At 46.2% G+C, this 24,964-nt stretch overlaps 1 protein-coding gene and 1 long non-coding RNA gene across 3 annotated transcripts; one reads left to right on the top strand and one right to left on the bottom strand.

Moving 5' to 3' along the window:
- Positions 1–9,811: 9,811 nt before the first annotated feature.
- Positions 9,812–22,480, bottom strand: LOC311531548. The gene is made up of 3 exons (XR_014714236.1): positions 22,346–22,480; positions 12,035–18,647; positions 9,812–11,513 (listed from the first exon to the last, which is right to left on the bottom strand). It is a non-coding gene; the product is annotated as an uncharacterized lncRNA (long non-coding RNA).
- Positions 22,127–24,884, top strand: POP5 (POP5 homolog, ribonuclease P/MRP subunit). Of its 2 annotated transcripts, none has more exons than XM_084648998.1 (5): positions 22,127–22,266; positions 22,342–22,484; positions 23,079–23,228; positions 24,302–24,385; positions 24,610–24,884. In XM_084648998.1, exons 1-5 carry the CDS (start codon positions 22,247–22,249, stop codon positions 24,714–24,716), a joined length of 504 nt encoding a protein of 167 aa, XP_084505124.1. In that variant the 5' UTR covers positions 22,127–22,246; the 3' UTR covers positions 24,717–24,884. The 2 variants fall into 2 exon arrangements, with proteins under 2 accessions (XP_084505124.1, XP_084505123.1); XM_084648997.1 differs by having other exon boundaries at positions 22,342–22,616.
- The last annotated feature ends 80 nt before the right edge of the window (positions 24,885–24,964 follow it).

The following is a 24,964-nucleotide window of genomic DNA, read 5'->3' as shown; positions in this document are numbered from 1 at the left end:
AGAGATGTCTCAAATAAGCTGCAAAAAGGTAAAGCCATCTCAACTACACCTTGGACAGCACTGACCTGCTGCTCATCAGGCTCAGCTACCAAACTTAAGGTGATCACCTGCTCAACCAGTCCCTCCCTCCCTCCCTCTCTGTTGTCGAACCTCTGCACCCTTCTGATGTTGAAGAAAAGGAAAGCAGCCACCACAACAGTGAGAGAGCCAGCTCTCCCGAAGTTTGACTGCTCTGCAGGGTTCTTTTAACAGATCCTCTCAATTTCTGTTTTAATACTGCTCTGCCTTTCACTGATTTTTCTGCACGGCATGACAAATATATCTGGCCCTGCTGTTGAAGCTAGTCCACTTCAGCCAGGCCCCAGGGAGCCACTGAACCACGGACTGGAGTGAACAGCCCCTGTGCCCCAGGAAGGAAGGGGTACTCAAACAGTATCTGGAAAAAAAATCCTTTCCTTTTTTTCCTTGGAAATCTCCTGCTTGTTTCTTTCTCTCAGTTGGGCATTTTCTTTCTGGGCAGTAGGGTGCTGTGGGGTAGGGTGCTATTTTATATAAATCTAACGCTTTAAGTTGAAATCCGGCTCACAGCTGCATCTCCAAATCCTGAAGCCCTGGAAGAAAGCGAGCAGGAGATGAGAGCATCCCTGAGGGAGCAAGATTTCCCCAGAGGAGCTGCTGCAGCAGCAAAGCTATTAATAAATGTTTGCAATCATTTAATCACTCTGCTAAATTGCCATCATGCTCCTGCAATCTCATAGTGTCAGTGCAGCTGCCTCCCGCCACCCAACCTCTCCGTGTTCATGCATGTGAGTGAGGGGGCACATCAGGAAGATGCTAATCTCTGAGGGCTGCTGCAGAGTTAGAGGGAAACCAATTCTGCCAGGTGACTTTTAAAATCTCTCCTATTCAGAAATAATCAGCCTATTAGTTACATCCATTAACCATACTTTCTCCTGGTTCTCATTTACCAGTAGGTACTGCTTCTTCAAACCCAGTCACATTGCCTCTTCCAGGAGAAATATCTTCAAGACTCTCACATCTGATCTAAGTTACAATTTTGGAGCTGGATACCTGAGCAATAGCAGTGTAGCTGCAATCAGATGGAACACTCCAACTGGCAGTCACCCTAATTTAAATGTGGAAACATGAGGGAGTTCTCAACACTGGAACAATTTCCCCTGCTTTATCCAACAGAGTCCTGATTTGATGGCCTTCAGGCACATCATGAGGCCTATGTATTTTCTCAGGCTTCTTCTAATGGGGTGAGCTAATTAAGGTATAAATGGGCTAGAGAGGTATAAGTGGGTAATGTTATTTATGATGGTCAACATTGCTCCATCAGAACAAACAGAATTAATAATTTAATTATCTACTTCCCTCCTTACACATCAGACTGCATCCCTGACAGGTATCACATACAGAGCAACCCACTCACATCATGGTGGGGTTCCACTTAAAGCTTCATCCACTCCCTCCCTCAGCCCAACGCTTCATCTTTTTCCTAATTATAAGAGCATTTGATATGATCATGCTTTTAAAAAAAGATGCTACCACTTACATAATGTTCTTATTGCTTATTAATGATTTCAACAAGGAGAGCGAGTTGCCTTGCATTGTGGGAATTATGCAAACTAAGGATGAGCCATAGATTGCTGGGCTCCACTGATTCCTTACATGGAAGCCTGATGCGTGAGGATTACCATGTAATAACAGATGTAAAGGCTTTTAGTGAATGACAGGTCTGCCTCACCTACTTGAGCAAGAAGACATGACAGGCACCACATTTTGTGGTGATTAGCCTCGGGCGCTTCTCACAGGCAGAGGACTTGAGGTGGAGCGACTTTAAACACCCAGCAAGAGTGATAATCCCCAGAACAGCACCGCCTGAAGAGTCTGATTGCTGTTAGGAAAGGAAGCTTATGAATAATAATAAAGGAAACATCAGGCTGGATATTAGAGACATGGTATCAAGCACTGACAGCCAGAAAGTGATCCCCATTTACATCCAGAGCCTTAACTCCATTGTTTAATCCAAAGTTACCTGTGCCCTAGCCTCTGAACACATTCACCTGTAGAAGAGCAGATTATGACAAGACAATCACTAAAAAATTGATTTTGAACTTTAAAATATCCTTTGACTGCAGGATATTTTACACATAGGACACTGTGGTACCTGTGTGGAAAGGTATAATATTCACTATCTGGAGAGTAATGTGATATTCAGTGTTGCCAGCTCTTATGATTTTATTGCTAGTCATGCAAAATTGGTTTTTCTTTTCCTTGAAGCCCCAGGTCCCGGTATAATGTGATTTCATGAGTTTCTTGACTTTCATTTAAAAGAAAAAGTAAGCCTTTAACCCTTATGTTTGTGGAGAAATGCTTGAAGTTGTGCCCTATATGCACCCTAAAGGTTCCGAAACCAGAAGACAAAGAGAACCCCAAATTTAAAAAATCTCATGATTTTTAAGCCAATCACATTCATTTTTATTCCCTAATTCATGAATTTTTAATGATTGGGGCTGGCAATACTGAGTATCTTTATATAATAAAGTATAGGTGCTCACCCAGGGATCAGGGTTTTATACAGAGTAATGTGATAGGTTTTTTCAAACAAGTTAAGGGAGTGTTGAGCTTGACAGTGTTTCAGTGGAGGCCAGCTAATGCTCAAAACCATCATATTATACTTTCTTACCAAAAATCCTACACTTTAAAAAAACATTAAAAATGGCATCCTAGTGTAGCTACTCCAACTTCTGCCATGAGCAACACACAACTGAGGGAGTTTTGTGTTGGGATGGGGAGTGAGTTGGAGGGAACAATCAATCTGCATCTGGAGGTAAGTCTCTAGTGTAGAAAAACTCAATGTCAGCATGTCTGGAAATAATCAGTTATTTGAGCCAACCAATTCCTCACTCCCATATAAATCTTCAACATTCATTTCCACCCTGCCAAAATAGGGTCACCCCTATGTGTTCTAGAAGAGGTTGGCATTTGGTACTGGGAAGCTGAGGTATTAGAAACCACATAAGTAGACAGAATGAGATGGACAAGTCTTTTGCTAGCCCTGTTATTGCACCAGCAAGTGCCTAATGTATAATTCGCCCTGCCAAATTCTCAAGAGACTGAGATAACAGTGTAAGAGGAGCCACACTGTGTGTAATGCCAGCTCCTGTGGCAGTGCTGGGTGGAAACTTTGCCACCTATGTGATTCACAGACAGAGAAAAACCTTCATTGGCTCTGGGTTAGATTCTTGACCCACCTGCGTATACTGGGTTTGAAATGAATCTGATCCACAAAATAGACTCTTGATTTGGATTTCCCATCTTAACTGTAGAGTCGGGGTTGTACTGTGAGCATGGAGTCCCTTGCAGAGGATGGTTCTCTTTGGTTGCTTGAATTTAGACACAGGCAGCCACTAGTGCTGATGTGCAAAAAACACATGCTGAAGTGTGGAAAAGTGAGCTCTTCCAGGACAGTTGGAAAGTAAAACCAGATGGCCCCTGTGGTATAAGAGAGAAGAAACTGGATCTGAGCTGTAAGATGACTTGATGGAAACTGGTTATGTCTGGAGATATTAGGGGCAAATTCATCTCTGGTGAAGGCATTGGATTTATATCAAGGCTGAATATGGCCCTTCAAGCAACACAAGTGTGGGGACAGGGTTGGAACTCCTCAGTCACATAGCACCAACTGTTGGGTTTCACAAGGTACTCCGGAGGCTCCAGCTTAGGTGGCATGGGATAGATGACTTGGATCTATCACCCCCCAATTACTTCTCTGTGGGAGAGGGCATCTAGCTCTCCAAGGAGGCTGCTGTGTCCATCACTGGAGACCCTGGTGTAGGACCAGCCAGCAGCAGCAGGAGTCATCCCAAGTGCCATTCAAACTTCATCCCCTTGGGGTGGTTGGTTGAGTCAGTCAAGCAAAGACAACAAGACTTTTTTAGTTTGTTCCTATCCTTGTGAAGTGCAAAGCTAGAAAAGCGACAGCTATTTCCAACCCCTTTGACTCAAGTGTAAACACATCCTGAAAAAACTGATAATATTAAACACACAAAAAACCCAAAAGCCCTCAAAAATGGGTCAGATGTCTCTGGAGCTCTCTGTCTCCAAGCTAATTACAGCAGATGCCCTGAGAAAATTGTTTCCTCTGTGCTGGTCCCAATTGGGTTCTGGCATGGGTCCATGAGCTACCCAATCAGCTCAGCAGTAAGGAAAAATGTGTGCTGATGTCCTCTCTTGAAGCTTCATTCATATACTGCACCTCACTCTCCTTCCCAGCAGCTCTCATTTGTTGTGGTCAGTGGGATGTTGCAACCAGAATTTGATCAAAGCTGAAACAGACAGATGGGCAGCTCTCTGTCGGAGAGGGTCAGCCATGAAATTCAGATCTGTGCATCCCAACTAGTCAGTGAATGGCATACTCTTGGCACCAACCTGACACCAGCACAAGCTGAGACCCTCCAGCTGCCAATCAGAGTCCCATCCCTACACAGCCAATCCACTACAGCTCCCCTCCTCGTCAAAGGTTGTTGCTGCTACTGCTGCCCTGCCAAATCCCATGTAGCAAGCACAGATTATATAAAGTCATCCCTGGATGCCTGTCCTTGTGCCATCACCCCCTGAGCTGCCTGAATGACGGATGCACAGGCAAATGGTTTTCATTGCCTTCCTCATTAGGGAAAGAAGCACTGTTGTGTGGAAGATATCACTGACTCTGGGTTGCAGAGGCTTGACAAAGAGCTGCTAAGAGAGGATTGCCCAGGTTTCAGTGATACCAGCGGAACCATTCTGCAATATGTTAGGACCCCTCACTAATACCCCTATGGGAGTTTGTGGAGGGAAAGCAGGGGGCAAGAATCTGCTTCAGAAGACTGAGCTCCTTATCTCCAACCCAAACATGATGGGGAAGGGACAGGGCAATCTATCTATATATGTTAGGTACTTAATTATATGGGCCACATTAGCACAATACCCAAGCATCTCACAATCTGAGTATTTTTTATTTACCCTCACAACACCCTGTGAGGTATGGAACTGCTATTATCCCCATTTTACATATGGGGAACTGAGGCAGAGACACTAAGGGCAACACCTAACTTCTAGGTACCCTGCCACCCAGTGGAATTCACAGACCTGAGTTAGGCAGCCAGGCTCCCTGTGCTTTGTATGGGAAGAGGTAGGAGCCTAAGAAAGGCAGTCTCAGAAGCCAACAAGCTGAGCAGGGAGCTACCTAAGCTAGCCTGGAGTGAAATGCAGAGGAAAGGGGTAGGACATAGAGCCCAGATCCACAAGGTATTTAGACACCTAACTCACCTTGGTCTGGGCCTTTGGTGCCTGACAGGCTGGAGGGAGCTGTCTATCTCCATTTGGAATTCTCTCCCACAAATCCTCTCCTGAAGCAGTGGTTCTCTGAATGTCAGTGCCATCGAAATATTGGATTTAGTTGCCTAAAGAGGCAGTTAGGCACCGAAGACCCTTTTTGAATCTAGCCTTAAGTGATTTGCCCAGGGTCACACATGAAGTCTGTGGTAGAGCAGGGAAGTGAACCCCAGGCTCCCAGGCTAGCACCCAACCAGCATCCTTCCTCTCTAGGTTGGGGTGCTCAGCCCTCCCGAAAATAATCGGTAACTTAAAATTTGCCCTTGATTCAAGCATCTCAACCTGTTACCATGGCTGATATCTCTGTTTTCTGTCCTGAACCAATGGATGATACATTGATACCAAGGAGTTCTACATCAGGGGACCTCGTACAAAAGCTGTCTTCCTGGACAGCCAGCCAGAGCGTCTTTGGAATTTATCCCCATGAGTTGTCCTTTGAAGTAAAGCCTGGAGGCTCCTTTGTTGGACACTTAATCAACTTTAGCAATTGCATCTGGACTGCCCTGATATCCACTTGGCACTGACCAAGGTCTCAGGGTCCTGTCCCACCAGCAGGCATTGAGCCCAGTGCTATCTGAGGAGCTTGTTCTAGAAGGGACTGTGGGAGTTCTCCCCGTAGCATCACTGAAGTGCTCTACTCCAGCCTTACAGATGGCAAAAGGTTAAAGGGCTGCCCATTGCTGATGGGGGCTGTGTGAAGAGGAACAATTTTGGAATTCCACATAATTAATTAATAACTTGCATTTAGCTTCAGAGCCATGAACAAAGATCAACTAACTAGCCCTTCTAACACCCCTCTGAGGCAGGTACTAAATATGTATTTTATACAGTGTATGTACATAGACTAAATTTAGACCAGATAAGTTGCAAAGTTCCCATACTGGGAACCATGAACAATCTTACACTATGGCAACTAGTATCCTAGCCTTCTCCCTAAGTGAATTAACTAGTTTGGAATCAGCTATGCAGAAAAGCAGCTTGAGGGCTGCTAATGAGAAGTGTGCTGCCCCTCCATTCCTGCTTAAACCTTTCACTCTGAAACAACTTTTCTATGTTTAATAGAAGTTAAGGCTATCCAAGAGGGTGCTTTATACGGTTACCCCTTCAATATATACCAGTGAGTAAAGTATTACTATTATTCCTATTTTACACATGGACAAACATGGGGCTCAATAGTTTAGGCTCAAATCATCAAGGTGGTCTCTAATTTTAGATGTCTCAATTATTGAAAGCCTAGCTTTAAACACCTTGAAACTGATGTTCAGACATGCTGAACACACCTACCTCCCATTCACTTGAACTGGCATTTAGGATGCTCAGCCCTGTTAAAACATTTTTGCCAAAGTGACGAGCCCAAGACCACGTTTTCAGTCAGCAAAACAGAACCTAGGAGTCCTGACTCCCAGCCCCCTGCTCTAACCACTAGACCATGGCCTCTCAAACAAACCTTCCACATGGTAGGATAAAAGGGAAAGGCTTTGAAGATGCTCTGAGCAACATCTCTGGTAGTTCCAGCAGATAAGCCAACAAGTACAGGCCCTCAGCAGCCTAGGCAGATGCTCTCTCAGCTCTGCCACTATATAACAAAAAGGGGGCAAAGGAAAAATGGGTGTTGTGCTCGTTTTAAAAAAAAATCATAAGACATCACATCCTCTTTCACCTGAAGAAGCTTCCTGTTAATTAGTGACTAGCTTGAAAGGCTAATGAGCAGCAGTGACATGTGAGCTGCTAAGCAGGATCTGCTTTTATTCCGAAGTGTAAAGGTCAGGACAGACTTGTTATTGATCTGACGGCCCTGAGCTCAAGGGGAAAGGGTGGGAGGGGAGAGATGGGGAATGAGGAATGAAAGAAAGGGACCAGAAGCTGAGAGTGGATTTCCGAGCCCTTAAAATGAAAGTTTGTGCAGAAGCCAATGTGCCTGAAGAATGTGCTCTTCTGTCTCAGTGACCTTGCAAAATGAGACACAGAACAAAAAGCTTCAGGCAACAGCAGACGGAGGCTTTAAAAGGCAGTTTTAATTTTAGATGGATTGTTTTGTATGTTCAATCATGGGGTTATTTTGGGATAAAATGTACTTACACTGGAACAAGATTAAGGAGTTATTTTTCAGCCCCCTAATATACCTGGGACTTAAAATAATAACAGGGCCTCTAAATCCAAACCAATTCTTCCCACCCTGGAAGCACACCCTCAGCCCACCGAGGTGACTATGGCATAAGAAAAAAATTCCATTCTCCACCTTCTCCTCTCTCAGTGTTAACACTACTAGTGCACTGCACTCAGAGCACACCCTTGATTCAAGGATCTCAAAGCCCTTGACAATCTTTAATTAAGTCTCACAACACCCCTGTGAGGCAGACAAGTATTCTTAGCTCTGCATGGAAAATGGAGACACAAAGCTGTGTGTACCAGAAAGACAGTGGTAGAGTGAGGAGCAGAACTTAGATCGCCAGTTCCTAGTCCTGTGCTGTAACCACTACACTTGCTAGCAGTTTCCTTTTCAGCCCTAACCTGCAGTTATGAGGAAGACATTTGCATTATGTCATATCACACTGCAGTCCTTCTGGGATTCCTCTCGAGCTGCCAGCCCATCAGATCCTGATGAGTTCTCCCCCTGATCTTTTTGCTCAAAAGGATCCAGGTATCAGCTGCCAAGGACACCACCCAGTTGTGGAATCTGGTATCTGATCCCCAAGCTGATCTTCCCACACACACACACAATGATCAGAAGTAATTGACTGGAGATAGAGAGGGATGGATGCACAGCAGGATGGGCAAACTGATTGGAAGGACAGATGGATTAGAAACACCAATCTAAAAATCCCAGACAGAGCCTTGCTGATATTTTCAACAGCTGTCCTGGGCCAGTCAGTTACCTGACACCGGTCTGGTCTACACTATAGAGCAGGGATCAGCAACCTTTGGCATGTTTCAAAGTAGCAGCCATGTTAGTCTGTATTCACAAAAAGAAAAGGAGTACCTTTGACATGTGGCCCATCAGGGTAAGCCCCTGGCGGGCTGGGCCGGTTTGTTACTTGCCATGTCCGCAGGTTCAGCCAATCGTGGCTCCCACTGGCCATGGTTCACCAATGGCGGGCCAATGGGGGCTGCGGGAAGGGCAGCCAGCACATCCCTCAGCCTGCGCTGCTTCCCACAGCCTCCATTGGCCTGGGACAGCAAACCACGGCCAGTAGGAGCCGCAATCGGCCGAATCTGTGGATGCGGCAGGTAAATAAATTGGCCTGTCCCGTCAGGGGCTTACCCTCATGGACCATGTGCCAAAGGTTGCCGATACCTGCTCTAGAGTCAGGTCTACACTAAAACGTCGCTCCCACTGATGTAACTTGCCCACTACACCCACTGAATAACTCCACCTCCACAAGAGGGGTATAGTCAATGTCGATATAGTTAGGTCAACACAGTGTCAGTAGGCACTGTGTTCCTTACATCGACTGTTGCTGCCTTTCAGAAGCCATCCCATAATGCCTCACACTGACAGTTAAATCTGTGTTCCTGGTGAGGACATGCACTGCCGACACAAGGAGTGTAGTGTGGACATGCAAAAGTGATTTAATTACTGCAGTGGCTGTATGTCGACGTAACTTAGGTCAACATAATTTTTACTGTAGGCATACCCTTACACTTTGTCTACACTAGAACTTCCTTCGGTATAACTTACATCGCTCAAGGGTGTGAATAATCCAGAGAAGCTCTCCCACCAACATAGCTACCACCTCTTGTGGGAGGTGGAGTAATTAAGCCGATGGGAGATCTCTCTCCCGTCAGCTTGGAGCATATTCACCAGAAGTACTACAGAAACACAGCAGCGCTTCTGGTGTAGATGTAGCCTTAATCTAGAGCCAAACTGGCTATATCAGGAGATCATGTTTTAACATCATTAGATCTTACATTATGACCAAATAGTGTTATATGCATGTTATAGACTCATATTAAAAAACAAAGCTCTAATATGGCTTGGTGACATGGTTATTATCTGGTTTAATTGTAGCTATACAGGAAAGTTCAAACTGCATTATAACAAGGATAGAGCACTATTATATTACAACCTAACTCTTAAACCCATTACTTTAGCTGCATAGATGGGGGCCAGGAGGTATTATGAGGGATGCACAGAACAGATATTCCCATCACAAAGTTGCTCCAGTTCTGCCTTCTTCCTCTCACTGGGTCCCTGTGCTATATTCCCAGCTCTGTCACTAACTCACTGAGAGCAACTCACTTAACCTCTTTGTGCCTTTGACTCTTTCTGGGACTTGAACAAGTCACTTAGTGTTTATGTACCTCAGTCTCTCCTTCTGTAAATGAGGATAAGAATAATAGAGATAAGCCAATAGTGAGGAAAACATTCACAAATATTCTTTCAAACTTGAAAGTTAATTTTGATTTAATCATATTCACATCCCTTTACATTCACTGCCCATGAATACTTAACTGCCACAAATCCTCATGAAAAATTAATTTTTAATAGTATATTCGCTTGTAAATATCACATTTTGCACTGGTTTGATTAGTTACATAAGTCATCCAGTCAGGGAACAGAAACAATACCACACGACTTACAGAAACAGACCACATAGCATAAATTGCAAATTTTGAATGGAAAGTATTTCACAATTCACAAACTACCCTCAGACCAGGAATTTTTCCAATGAAAACATTTGTCAGTAATTTCAAATAGCTAATATATTTGCTAATTCTGAGATATTGCAGATAGAGAACAAGTATAAATTCATTACGTAAATTGTTCATTGCAGTTTATTCACCCAGCTCTTCCTGATACAAATCCAATCCAACCCCTTACCTCCTAAACAAGGATGGCCTGAGGAGTAATTAGGTACTATCTATAAAGCCTCTTGAAGATGAAAAGTGATTTATATACCAGGGATCAGGTTCTAGGTCTTGAAGTCAGCTATGAAAGGTTAGACCATGAATGCAACTGGTAACACCACTCAGAACCAGTTGGGGCTGTTTGGAGATGAGCTTTCCTTGAGACCCCCCCTGGAATGAAGTTGGTGAGATAAGAGAGACTTCAGCTTCCCCTATTCACTGTTCCAACATCCAGGCTAATGTCATAAAGACTCATTTTTAATCTCCTTAAATGCAGGCAGATATGGAATTGAGTCAGAGGAAGGTCAGAGCCAGTTTGCGTCGACCCATCCTCCTGAGGCCCTGAGCAGACACAGTGGAATGTGAAGCACATTATGTCAGCTCCTGCAGGCCTGGCTGAGGGCTTAGGCTGCTGAGCACCAGTGTTCTGGCCGGCTGTCTCTGAAGTGGAACTGCTTAAAGGTCAAGGATGACAAAGGATGCTAGAGCTCCACCTCACAAGCAGACTCCTACTCTGCCTGCTTCCATCCCCACTTTGCATTTTAGGAAGTTTCAGAATAAGGTATGTCTACAGTATGAAATTATTTCAAAATTATTCTATTCGAAATTTTGGAAGCTATTTTATGCATTCGGTCTTCTGTGTCCCCACTAAAGTGCGTGAATTTGGTGGAGCGCGTCCACAGTACCAAAGCTAGCATCGAATGTCGGAGATATCCCACAGTTCCTGCAGTCCCCGCCGCCCACTGGAATTCTGGGTTAAGCTCCGAGTGCATGATGGGGCAAAAACATTCTCTCGGGTGTTTCTGGGTGCGTGTCATCAGTAGCTCCTCCCTTCATGAAAGCTACAGCGGACAATCGTTTCGCATCTTTTTGGCATGCAGACGCCATTCTGCTTTCAGCAGACAGTGCATCGCTGCTCTCCTGCTAGTATGAATCCACCTCTCATTTCCTCTCATCTTCCTATGTAATCTCTACTATCTACTCTTTCTCTTCCTCATCGAACGCTTTGGCTGCCAATTCTGCTCAGCCATCATAAACCGAGCAGCACAGCTTGACCATTGCATCCTGCCTGTTTTCATCGTCCCTCCTCTCTTCGTATTCATGTAATGCTTTACGCGACTCCGCAATTGTTTGCCGCCATGCATTCAACTGGGCCCTATCAGTGTGGGAGGTCTGCATGAGCTCAGCAAACATGTTGTCCCGAGTTCGTTTTTTCCGCCTTCTAACCTGGACCAGCCTCTGGGATGGAGTAGATAGGGGTCACGTTGAAACATTTGCACCGGCTGCGGGAGGAGAAAAAGGGAGGGTAGTATTTTAAAAGATACATTTTAGAGAACAAAGGGGACACTCTTTCTCAGTGAAACAGGCAATTCATAGTACACAGCACAGGTTCTTTCTGTACAAGGTCTCATTTTGCCTCTTATACTGAAGTGCCTGCCACTTTGGTGTGAGTAAGCCATCACATGCGGCCGGGCAACAGAATTCACCTTGCAGGCAGCCATGGTAAGCCCTAGGGGCACGCGGGGTCCTGCTTCTTTCGCATTCATTTCAGTGCTTTCAAACTGCCGGGCCCACTTTCCCATAGCAAGCAATGCCTGGTGGGTTTGCCATATAAAAGGAGGGCCTGCGGGCTCTCTGGGATGATCGCTTCACACAACACCACCACCCCCCCCACACACAAATACATACACCGCGTGGCTCCGATGATGCTCTGAGCAGGGATGAGCCCTTTAACCTAAACGCGAACAGCCCAGTGTGGCTGGGTTTCCCCCCACCCCCCGGATCCAATCAAGCTCTCACTCACCAGAAGTGCCCTCTCCAGGGTCATGGTCCAGGAGCATGCCTTGGGAGTGGGGGAAAGCTATTGGCTCCAGCGTTAAGAATTGTTCCTGGCTAGGGGGGAAAACAGATTCCCCACTTGCCGCCTGGGCGCTGTCCTCCTCCTCCTCCTCTTTGTCCTCCAAAAGCTCATCCTCCTCGGTCCGTGCTACTCCCACCTTGCAGGTGTCCATGGACAGTGGTGGGGTAGTGATGGTGTCACCCCCCATAATTGCATGCAGCTCACGGTAGAAGCGGCATGAATGGGCTGTGACCCAGAGCGCCCGTTCACCTCCCTTGCTTTTTGGTACGCTGGCCTGAGCTCCTTGATTTTTATACGACACTGCTCTGTGTCCCTGGAGTAGCCTCTTTCCGTCATGGCCCTGGAGACTTTAGCGTACGTATTTGCGTTTCTTTTTTTGGAACGTAGTTCTGCCATAACAGATTCATCTTCACAACGGTACCTCCCGTTCGGACCATCCTGGAGCTCGTCTGCGAATCCGGGACTGCGTGGTCTCTTGTGATGGTGGACTCTGCATGGTCGCCTGTGATGGTGGACTGTGTTGATGGTCACCTGTGCTGATGGTGACCAAACAGGAAATTCAAAAGTTCCCGGGGCTTTTACTGCCTACCTGGCTAGTGCATCGGAGTTCAGAGTGTTGTCCAGAGCAGTCACAAGGGAGCATTCTGGGATAGCTCCTGGTGGCCAATATCGTCGAATTGCGTCCACAGTACCTGTAACCCGGAACTGCGATCATGATTTTAGAGTTACTCCACTTGCCGAGCCCTTTAAATCGAAAAAACTGGTTTGGTCATGTGACAGAATCAGTTTTATTTCGAAGTAACTCGGCTAATTCCAAAATAACCGCATACTGTAGACCAGGCCTAAGAAAAGGAAGGCCAATGGGGTCAAGGATATGCTGAGATGTTTCCAACAGACTTAGACATTTTGGGGGAAGATCATTGGGTGTCAGCTAGAATATATCTAACTGCAGTCCTGGTAGAAGCCCTGACACTCACTTATGGGTAACAGCTCTGGGACCTGCTATGGCAACTCTGAAACACAGTTTCTTCAACTCCCTAGAGCATGTGGATTTATATCAGTCACTTCTTGCACACTCTGTATTATTGATGAGATGGAATCAATATACAGATTACAACTGAAGACATGCAGCCTGGTGACCTTTCCCAATTAACCAGTTTATTCTCTAACAGTCCAAGATAAAGATTTATGTTTATAGACTGTCTTTAATCCAAAGTTCTCAGTGTTTTACAAACTATTTACAACATGCTTAATACGCAGTACAGAGAGGGGACACTGTCACCCCCCACCCTCCTTAACACTGGGTGACTCCATTTTGAGGAGACACCCGAATCTAGAACAGCTTGTCTCCTATAGCATCTGTTAAGGTCTCCCGCAGCAAGGCAACCCCTATCCACTGACACAGCAACTCTCTCAATTTAGTCTTTATCCTGAATCACTCTCCTGCTGAACTTCTCTATCTTTAACACACACACCCCCGCCCTTTCTCAGTAGACACCTCTCTCTCCTCATCCCATCCTTCATCTGTGTCCACACTAGTGCATGAATTCAGGCTTTAACAGTTAGTGAAGTGTGTTTGTTGAACTCAGCTTTGAAAAGCAAACAGTGGTGACCGACACTATCTTCAGGGTCAACATGCCCAGTTATACTGGGTCCTGGATCTGGAAGCCATACAGAAAACATAGCAATTGTAAATGTTCCTGAGAAGAAAGGGAGCAGATGTTGTCATAGCATAGACATACCAGGTCCAGGAGGATCCATCTTAGTCCTGTCAGCAGGTTCAGTGGAGGTTTGCAGCTCAGCAGAGATCAGATGCTTTGGGCATCTTCACACACACAGAGGAATCATCACATCAAGGCCTACAAGGAGCATTCTCTCATGGTTAGAAGTGAACTGGAAGTTAGGACTTCTTTCTTCTATTTCTGGCTATCTCACAGACTTGTATGCAAGTTATTTAGTTTTTCTCTGACTCAGTTTCTCTCCCTGCAAAATGGAGATCATACCTACCTCACAAAGATGTTAAGAGGCTTCCTAATTCATTACTTCTTGTAAAGTGCTTTGAGAGTCTCACATAAATGGCACTATAGGAGGACATTTCATTACCAGAAAAAGTTTGATACTCAAAAGAATTTTTCTACTCAAAGCTGTAGGGTGAAAGGGTGTAAATTGGATTAATAAAGGAAGCCTGGTTGCAACCTAAACTATGAAGAGATTATCAGTCCCTCCATAATCATTACAAGGTGATGAAGAAATCACCAGAACAGAGCCCAGTGCAGCTAGGCCAGGGTTGTCCTGCCAGTTACTTTTTCTTGGATCATCGATGCTGTCACAATGTTATGTTGATGAGGGTACTGTGCAGTGAATATACTGAGTTCCTCTTTTCCAAGCAAGATAAGTGCCCTGTCGAGCCTGGCCAGAGTCAGGAAGCATGTTCTAACATGGGCATTAATTGCAGATGGAACAGGGATGGCTCAGGGCTGCTCTGTGCATCTCTACCACATCAGCAACAGTGAAGCACAAGTGACATTCTGCAGGAAATGAAGCAGGACAGGACTCTCTCTAAACACTGTTTCCCCTTTGCTTTCTGTGTCTCTCCTAATCAGCCTCCTGGACTGAAAACAGAAGCCTTCACTGTGCACAGGGCCAAGCCCTGAGCATGCACAGTGCACATGTCCTATTGGATTACAGGGCAGAGCACACTCACGTGGCCCAGTTTGTCAGAGACTCAGCTGTGTCTCTGCAGAAAGTAAAAGGAATGAGGGGGGTATATGTGAAAGCAACCTGCGTCTGCACATTACAGTCAGAAGGCTGGAAACAGGATTCCACCTGGGGCTGTATAAGCAAGCAGATGTAAATTGAGACTTTCTGCATGGGGGAGGGGCACCTCAGGGTGATAACTCAGGACCCCAGCCTATAGGCAGGAAACTTGGTGTATCTAAAGCAGGAGACCTAAAAGTGGAGAGGACAGATCAATATTACCTGCAGGTTCACTGCATCTATAAGTGGGATGAGTTGCAGACATTGTGAATTTCCCTGAGAGCCCAGGGGATGGGAAGACGAGGTGAAATCATCTGGATACTGAAACACAAGGTAATGCAGTAGAGACCTGCTCAACACATTCCATCACATGGATGATTTAGTTGGTGTTGGTCCTACTTTGAGAGGGGATTGGACTAGATAACCTCCTAAGGTCTCTTCCAATCCTAATATTCTATGATTCTATTATTCATGAGGGAAGCAGGCTTGATCCATGATATTGTCAGGGCAAGATGATACCCTCTCATCATCAGTCCCATCACCTGTAGAGGGCAAAGGTGAAGGGCTCTCAACAAACCCATTTTGGACTCCATGCTCCCATCAAAGCTATTCACATCACAATCTGTAACTGCCATAAAAGCTTGGCAGAAAAACATGTGATCCCAGGTGGAGGGGAGAGGAGTGAAGAACGAAAAACCAGATCAAGAGAGTTGGCATCCATTTCAGAGGGCAGGAGTTTATCATCCAGGACAGTACTTCCATTGGGTTTATTGCTCTTCTCTCTGCCTAGAATTCAGGTCATGAGATGTTTCCACACTGAATTAACAATGAGCTCCCACTTTCCGCTAAATCCTTTCCTTATAGCATGCCAATAGTCCCACATGATTTCATTCCAAGGACCACTCTGTGAGAGGGAGTCCATCCCATGAATCACATGCCAGACCAATCAGCTCCTCCCCCCACCAACAATGCTCTGCCCCCCCAATCTCTCATACCTAAATACTCTACCTGGTCTCCTATTTTACTCCTTCTCCTTCAGCCTCCCCAAAGGTGACCAGATGTTCCGATTTTACAGGGACAATCCCAATTTTTGGGTCTTTTTCTTCTATAGGCTCCTATTACCCCCCACCCCCGTCCCAATTTTTCACATTTGCTGTCTGGTCACCCTAGCCTCTCCACACCTCTCCCAATACCAAGGCTTCACAATCTCCCAAGCATAATTTTCTGCTTTCTGAGGTGGTTTATCGGGACCAGAGTCAGACTGAGAACCACTACATTAGTGCAGCAGGAAGGAGGAGCTCTGCCACTTGGATTTCTGCGGCTGTTTTTACCTGGTGGGACAAAGAGAGATACAAACCAGGATCCACAGTCCCAAAATTCACAGGCTTCTATGCCTTCTCTAAGGAGAATCTCCAATAGCTACTAGTAATATGTTTTTTATCCTGTGGGCTATCAGAGGAACCCACAGTCTAACATTCCAACCAGCAGGGGCAGTGCTGAGCACACACACCAGACAGTACAAGACTACAGGCAGGTTTCACAAGGCGTGTTGGAGACAACATTGATATTCTGTGTCACTGGCTCTGGGTCTCCCCACATCACAGCCAGCACTGGGCTGGAAGTGGAAAGATCCAACCATGGATGTAGTGGCAGGAAATCCCCTTCTAGTCATAACAAAATATTCTCCACAGCATCTGGCCCTGTGGAGGACTTTGTCAGGCAACGGTCTGTGACCAACAGAGGCAGGCCCTGTGAGAAAATGTGACGTTACTAACATAACCTGTAACCACATAGATTGTTGTTGCAACCTCTGTTATATATTTGCAGAAAATATTTTATAAAGGTTGTCGTATAAGGTGTCTATGGAAAGGTTATGATTTGCTGATTATGATTATGCTATCTGTATATGTGTATCATTTTTGTAGTTGAAGTTATGAATATTGGCTATGTACTTGTATATCAATGTGTTTTGATTCTAAGCAGCCTCAGTGAAGCATTTGGTCAGCTTCTTGAGAAGGGACTATTCTCAGTAAGTGCCCAATCAAGAAACACTTAGCTGACAATCAATTTTGGGAAACGCCAATCCACATCTGAGCTTTTCTGGGAACATTCAAACTAACATGTAAACAATGGCATTGGCCTGTAAAGTACTGAGTCATGCATGGACATGTGGCTTGCCCATGTAACTCCAGGCTCCATCTTGCTGCTGTGATTGTCCACAGGGCAGAGGATATAAAAGGCTGCTGCATCTCCTCCATTTGGTCTTCAATACTGCTTCTTGCTTCTGGAGGAACGTTGCTACAAACTGAAGCTCTGAACAAAGGACTGAATGACCCATCCCAGCTGTGCATGTACTCCAGAGACTTAATTTGAATCTGTACTTTATTGCATCACTGCTACAAGCCTGAACCAAGAACTTTGCCATTACTGTATGTAATTGATTCTATTTAACCAATTCTAGCTCTCATCTATATCTTTTCCATTTTATGAATAAACCTTTAGATTTTAGATTCTAAAGGATTGGTAACAGCGTGATTTGTGGGTAAGATCTAACTTATATATTGACCTGTGTCTGGGGCTTGGTCCTTTGGGATCAAGAGAACCTTTTTTCTTTTACTGGGGTATTGGTTTTCATAACCATTCGTCCCCATAATGAGTGGCACTGGTTGTGATACTGGGAAACTGGAGTGTCTAAGGAAATTGCTTGTGTGATTTATGGTTAGCCAGTGGGGTAAAACCGAAGTTTTCTCTGTTTGGCTGGTTTGGTTTGCCTTGCCTTGGTATGCAAAGGAACCCCAGCCTTGGGCTGTAACTGCCGTGCTTTAAGCAATTTGTCCTGGATTGGTACTCTGAGCTGGGTCCCACCAAAGCCAGCATTGTTACAGAAGGCCAAAGTACATCAGCCCTACCAGAGTCTCCATGTGCGAGATGGATGACAACCTGGTAAACAAAAGATGCTGATTATTGTTTTTATGATTGGTTTTCTCTTAAATTCTTTTGTTCTGAATAAATAGTACTTTGCTTCACGAGAGCTGGTTGGTCACTGAATAAACCCTGTTATTGTCCCTGAAAGAGCAAAACTGCAGGTGCTGAGCTGAAGTCAGATTGGCTGAGGTGATCACTGTGAATTACAGGAGTTTGAAGCCTAAGTCCCTGGTCTGGAGGAAGATGATTGCAGAATCCCACCTGGAGAAAGGTGACAGCTGGAGGCCTGAGACCTAAGTTCTGTGCCCTCAAGAAGGTTATGATGGGGTCAGAGGCAGAGTTAACATAAGAATTGTGACACACTCCCATTAGCTTTAATAGGTGACAGGATAAAGCTTGCAGGATCCATCATTCACTGCCTTCAGTACCTGCTCAAACTAGTTATGTTTGTATTAATCATTAAGAGAGGAGTGTTTGATGGTAGCAGCAAAAGGACAGAGACCCAAAGCCTGCATACAGGGGAGGGCAAGATGAGGGCAATGGATACGGGTGACTCATGTGCAATGTCCTGTGGAGCCATCTCACTCCTCGGTCTTTTATGAAACTTCCAGGCTTTGTGCAGCCCAATCTGTACTTAGTGAAGATGGGGTGAATGGCAGAGAAGCATCTTTTTGTGTCTGCAGATCAGTAGCACAAGCACAGACAAGCAGATTTTGAAGTGTAAATGAGGTTCCCCACAGGCTCAGGCAGACAGGGAAATAGAAGCCACAGGACACTGCCTTCCTCCCACTCTACTTGCTCAGCCAATTGTCTCTCTCAGAAGGAAGCAGTAAACTTCTCTTGTATGAACCCACCAGGATGCACAGCAGGCAGCCTAGGGAGCAGAGGAAACAGGAGAGAAATGGGAATTATTTTGCTGTATTACCAGATGTGCTGCCACTGCTGCCATTGACTGTCAAACTGAAGACTGAAATCTAGGACTGAAAAGTCTTGTGTATCTGAGTTCCAAAGACTAGTCACAGAGTTTAAGGGGAGAAGGGACCACCAAATCATCAAGGCCAGTGGTTCTCAACCCAGCGTACGTGTACCCCTGGGGATATGCAGAGTTCTCCCAGGGGGTACATCAACTGCAGTTTCCACGGTATGCATCCGATGAAGTGAGCTGTAGCTCACGAAAGCTCATGCTCAAATAAATTGGTTAGTCTCTAAGGTGCCACAAGTACTCCTTTTCTTCTATCAACTCATCTAGATATTTGCCTAGTTTTAATACAGGCTACATAAAAAGCTCTAGCAAAGTCAGTACAAACTAAAATTTCATATTGACAATTACTTGTTTATACTGCTCTATATACTATACACTGAAGTGTAAGTACAATATTTATATTTCAATTGATTTATTTTATAATTATATGGTAAAAATGAGAAAGCAAGAAATTAGTCAGTATAGTGTGCTGTGACTTTTGTATTTTTATGTCTGATTTTGTAAGCAAGTAGTTTTTAAGTCAGGTGAAACTTGGGGGTGCGGAAGACATATCAGATTCCTGAAAGGGGTACAGTAATCAGGAAAGGTTGAAAGCCACTGATCTAGGCCAACTGCCTGTATATACCACAGGCTACAAACACCACCCAGCCACACCCACACCAAGCCCAACAACCAGAATTAGACCAAAGTATTACAGCTCTCAGAAGACAAACTATTATGTGCCACAGGCAGAGAACACGAGGGACTAAGGTGTTGTCAGCAGTTGGAAATGGAATTGGTTGGAGATGGAACCTGAAAATGGAGTGGGGCTGGATGCAGTTTATGAATAAAGGACCCTATTGCTCACTGTGCTAACTTGAGAGCCTTGTTGTTACTGTATGTTCTTGTTCCCATTCCGTTAAATTCAAAGGGCAATTGGATTGTGGGAAGCGTAACAGGTAGGATCTTGAGTTAAAGCTTGGCAGCTCTACAGGCACAAACCAGTATAAGTTGAGGAGCTGGCTGGGATCCCTTCAAAGCCAAACCCTCCCCATCACCCCATCAGGAATTGCAACCAGATGGCACATCTCTGTTCAGTTCTTTATCAGTATAACCTCCAATGACAATGTCTCCTCCTCTGCACCAGCAAATTGGTGACAGTGCCAGAGCAATGCCTGGCTCCTGCAGTAAAAGCATGGTACCCCTCAATCTCCTTTGAATAATGAATCCTTTAGTGGGTTTAATACAAAACAGTGCAAAACAAAGGAAAGCCACAGAGAAGCCAAGCACACTTCACCCATCAATGGAACCATGGAATTCCCTGTCCAATACCATCCACATCTACCTACTGCTCAATGCCATGGATTATGCCATGCCTCAGTGATTATCACTTAGGACTGTAGAACACCCCACTCAGTGCCATTCACACTGCACCTTTCCTGGAGCCACAGGGCAACCTGTCCAATGCAATCCATGCCCAGTGCCCATCACTCAGGGTCACAGAGCTCCCTGCCCAACACCATTTATACCCAGTGCCTATTGCTTGGGGCCACTGACCTCCTTACCCTATACCACCCATACATGCCTGTGACTTGGAACTACCAAGCTCCCTGCCCAGTACCACCCATACTGCACTGGTTGCCCCAGTGCTCACTGCCTGGCCCCATCCACTTCACACATCACAGTGGAGCTGACACTTAGGCTCTTTCCCTGACAGTGGGTTCAGTTTCAATGCCTTGGACATGTCTTCATTTGAGACCCCTTTGGCTTTTCACTATCTTCATTCCAAACTGGTATCAGCACTATGGCTGAACGGGGGATGAGGTTCCCATCGTACAGCGACACAGCAAAAAGCTTCTTCACCTCCTCAAATCCAAACTGCTCTACATCCCAGGCTTCTGGACAGGCTTCTACTCTTTCAGAAATCCTTTCACTAACCACCCACCATGCATTTGGAACTTTACTTACATAATGGACAAACTGGGATTAGGGAAACTTGATTTACATAAATCCCTGTAGTTTCCAAGAGTGAGGGCACAAAAGTCCTAAAGTTCCAAGGACCAATTCTTACTGGGAGACCATGTGTTTGTGACCCCCACTGGCTGCCCGAACTCCATTACCAAGAAAAGAGCTGAGGGCTGCCTTAACTTTCACCTTTATCAGAAAATAAGTGGATAGGGTGAGAAATCCATGCCAATCCAAGGGTGGGATCAGATCTAAGGACAGTGGGGGCCAAGCCTTCCCCATCCAAAACCAGGAACATTTTCAGCTTTTATTTTTTGCACTAGAACCAGACAAGCCACCATGAAATCACTTATCGAAAATGAAACTAACTTCTCTAGAGGAAAGAACTTACTTGCTAAGGGCTTGCTTTCTTCCCTTCCTGCTTCTCAATTTTTCCTTCATTTATCCTGATGCTTTTCTTCGAGCTTTTCCAAGCCAAGTGTTTCCTCTACACTCACGCTTCTCTCCATTTTCATTTCTTTTTCTTCAAAGCATTTTTCCTTCCTGATTTGTTCTCTCTCCCTACCTTTTCCCCCCTTCAGTCTTCCCTTCTCCCCTCTCTGCCCCATCACCATCGTTCACACCCCTGTGCTCTTACTCCCCTTTGCTCCCCTCTACTTCATTTTTCAACCAAGGTCCTCTCGCCCCACCGGGCTGGGCGGGGGAGCGGGTGCACTCACCCCCTCACACACATGGGAATGGCAAGAGTCTTTCGGAAGGTGAATGGGTCACAGTGGCTGGGTAGGGTTCCATGGGCCAGCGGAGAGCGCTATATCCTTGGAGGGGACCTAGGGCAGATCTAAGCCTCTCACCGTGGAGGAGGGCCTGTGACGGGGGGGGGGCAGAGCTCGGAGGGCCCCGCACCGGCAAGGCAGGGGTCATTGCTTGGCAAAGCGCCTCCAGAAAGAAGATGGGAGAGAAACAGGGCCAGGGGCTGGGGGGCAGCTGAGGACAGAGGGGCCAAGGGCGGGGCCAGGGGTCTGACGGGACCTTAGTCAAGCCAGCCAGCCCGCCTTGCCCCGGCTCGCACTGGCCGGAGGAGGCGGGGCAGACGCGGGGACCCGGGAGGCGAGGGGCGCTGTGCGATGCTCTGCTGCCACCGCGCGGGGCTAACGCTGGGGCTGGGTCCTTGGGCGGGAGCGGGAAAGCAGGGAATGCGCCGCGAGGCGCTGGCGGGGCTGCCGCAGGGACCCCGCGGTGAAGGGGGGAGGGGCGGTTCTCCGCTGGCTAGTGCCCCTGCGCTACCAGCCAGCCGCGTGCCGACAGCGGGAAGCGCGCAACCGCCAGCGGCCTGGGGCCGCGCGCGCCGCTCAAAGCCTTGCGCACGAGGACGTAATGCGCGCGCGCGCGGGCGACGCTCCCTCGCGGTGTTTCCTGCCCCTCCGGCTCCGCCCCTGCTGAATGTCGATTGGCTGTAGCGCTTACAGACGACACTCCCATTGGCTGAGCTGAGTGTCTGTCTGGTTCGGCCTGTCTGGGAGGCTGGCGCGCGGCCGGAGGACAAGGAGATGGTGCGGTTCAAGCACAGGTGAGGCTGGGGTCTCTGCTCCGCTCGGCGCGGTCACTCTCCCCCCCGCCCCTAACGCGGTGCCTTGCGCTGTAGGTACCTGCTGTGTGAGATCGTCTCCGAAGACCCCCGCTGCCGGCAGTGCATCGACGAGCGGGCGGTGAGCGCTGCGGCGAAGGATGCGGTGGCCCGGACCCACGGGGACTACGGGCTGGCCTGCTGCTCCATCTCCTTCACAGGTCTCCGGCTGCCCCTGCTCCCGGACCCCCTTTCTCGGGGGACTGCGCGCACCCCAGAGACGGGGTCGGGGGTTGCCCATCGATCACTGGACGTAGAGCGCGGGGTGTTTGTTTCGGTGTCACAAGGGGTGGGTGAGTCTTGAAAAATCACCAACAAATGTGTGTCATTCCCGCGCTGAGCGGGGTCTCCGACCGATCCGGAATGGGCCTTTCGCCCCCACTTCCCAAAGCCCTGCCCGGGGCTGAAAGGAGATTGAAGTGCAGTCCCTTGGCTCGTGGCAATTTTTCTGTCTTAGCAGCCCTTGATGAAAGTGCAGTGCGTTGTCGTACCCATCCTCCTGACTGGAGGCGAGAGGCTTGGGAAGAATCAGCATAGGCCCTTGCTGTGTCTAGTCTCCTACCGCCTTTCATGCTGTGGCTGCACAGCCAGCAAATATGTAGAGTTAGTTCTGGAAAACATTTGAGGCTTTGCGTCAGTATAAGCTACTTGGAACCTCAGGTTCTGTAAATAAACCAGAATTTCTGAAATAGGATATAATGTTCAAGTGAGCAATGAAAGATCAATTGTTCTAATCAGCTGTTTTGTGTGCCCAGTGAAATATCTCAATGCCTATACAGGCATAGTTCTCTTACGTTGCCGAAAGGACTTCTACAGGCTCCTGTGGTCAGCTCTTCCCTTTGTCACTTACTTAGAGAACAGAAACCAGCGTTATTCCTGTTTCTTCAACACACTACATGTTGGAGGTAAGATTTTCAATAAGTTTTCTTTGGGGGCCTGTCTTACTTACTTACAGGAGAGTGGGTTTTTGTGTGTGTGTGTGAGAAAACCTGGATTTGTGCTGGAAATGGCCCAACTTGATTATCATACACATTGTAAGGAGAGTGATCACTTTAGATAAGCTATTACCAGCAGGAGAGTGGGGTGGGGGTAGGTATTTTTTCATGCTTTGTGTGTATAAAAAGATCTTCTACACTTTCCACAGTATGCATCCGATGAAGTGAGCTGTAGCTCACGAAAGTTTATGCTCAAATAAATTGGTTAGTCTCTAAGGTGCCACAAGTACTCCTTTTCTTTTTGCAAATACAGACTAACACGGCTGTTACTCTGAAACCTCTAATTCCTCCTAGTGCAGCAAGATCTCAGAACTTTGAGATCTTGAGTTTCTTATTACTCTTGTAATAATTAGGAGGGAAAGAGCCCTCAGTTATTTAATGTTTTTCCAGTTATATGACAGATGAAGCCCATGTAGTGCCTCACTGAGGCTAGCATAAACTCACTTTTAATAGGTCATCCAACAGCAAAGACATTCTTCATTCTGCTATGGACTCTAGAAGCTCTGCTGGTTTTTTCATTATGCTGAGTTATTCACTCATCTGTCCTCCATTATTCTGTTACTGCTTTAAAACAAAGGCCCTCCTACTTTGCAGATGTGACTTTATTCTCTCAACTTCACTACTTACAACAAAGAGCTAGCCACCCTGATCACATTTTGGTAATCTGCCATCAGAGAGCTGTTTTGATCAAATCTCAAGTGGAGGAAAGTGGTAACTGAGTTCCTGTCAAGAAGTTTCAAACAGGGAAGGAAGGCTGGAGGGATAGTAAGAGTTCTTTCATTGTTTAGCACGATTTCTGTAGCTGATTAATATTATAGCCTGTGCTGTTCTTGCTGTTTGATCCACTACAGTACTACTACCGGCATGAGCAGGGAGACTACATTCTAGCAGCGTTTAAATGGACTCTTGTGCTACTTCATTGCATTTAATTTGCTTCAGCCCTCTGTTAACATACAGAACTTGTTCCCATGTTTCTCCAACAGGGACAATAAGAACATGTCAGAAGTTCCTCATTCAGTACAATAGGAAACAGCTGCTGCTACTATTGCACAACTGCACCAGTGAAGGTAAGCAGCTGCTCCATTCATACATTCTAAAAGGGGCCTTGTTACACATGGACTTTATGTTGTATGATGCATTTGTTATTTCTCTCCTGTCAGTCTGGTTATTTGGTAGAGCTGGGCTCCTCAGCTGGTCAGTGTAGCTATGTGAACTTCTTGTACTTCCCTCTTTGTGAAGGCATGTTGAATAGTGACACTTTTCATTGTTTACCTCACCCTCATTGTTGCAGAGGAAAGACAGTCCATCCAGAAGTCAGTGTTAAGCTGTTGCCTTAAGGAAGTGGAGGAGGAGCAGTCTCAAAGTGGGGATGAAGATGACTGTGCAGAGACAGACTGAACATAAACCTAAAACTAGTGCAGTGCCTTCTGTGAGACAATCGGATAACTTCCAGTTAAAAGATGTCCTGGGCTTTCTGCCCTATGCTGAGCAGATAAGGATTAAGACATCTCTTGCCCAACTTTTTTAAACATTTGATTTTTTGGAAATAAAGCAAAGGGTAAAATATGTTGCTTTCTTGTGAAATCACTGTGCAGCAGCCTTAAAACTCAACTACAGCACTCTTTAGGTTAAGCTATTTAAGCAAG

Source organism: Lepidochelys olivacea (genome assembly GCF_965140295.1).
Source record: "Lepidochelys olivacea isolate rLepOli2 genome assembly, chromosome: 15".
NCBI lineage: Eukaryota > Metazoa > Chordata > Testudines > Cheloniidae > Lepidochelys > Lepidochelys olivacea.
Note: the sequence above shows the minus strand (reverse complement) of the source record. Positions and strands in the feature narration are given on the sequence as shown.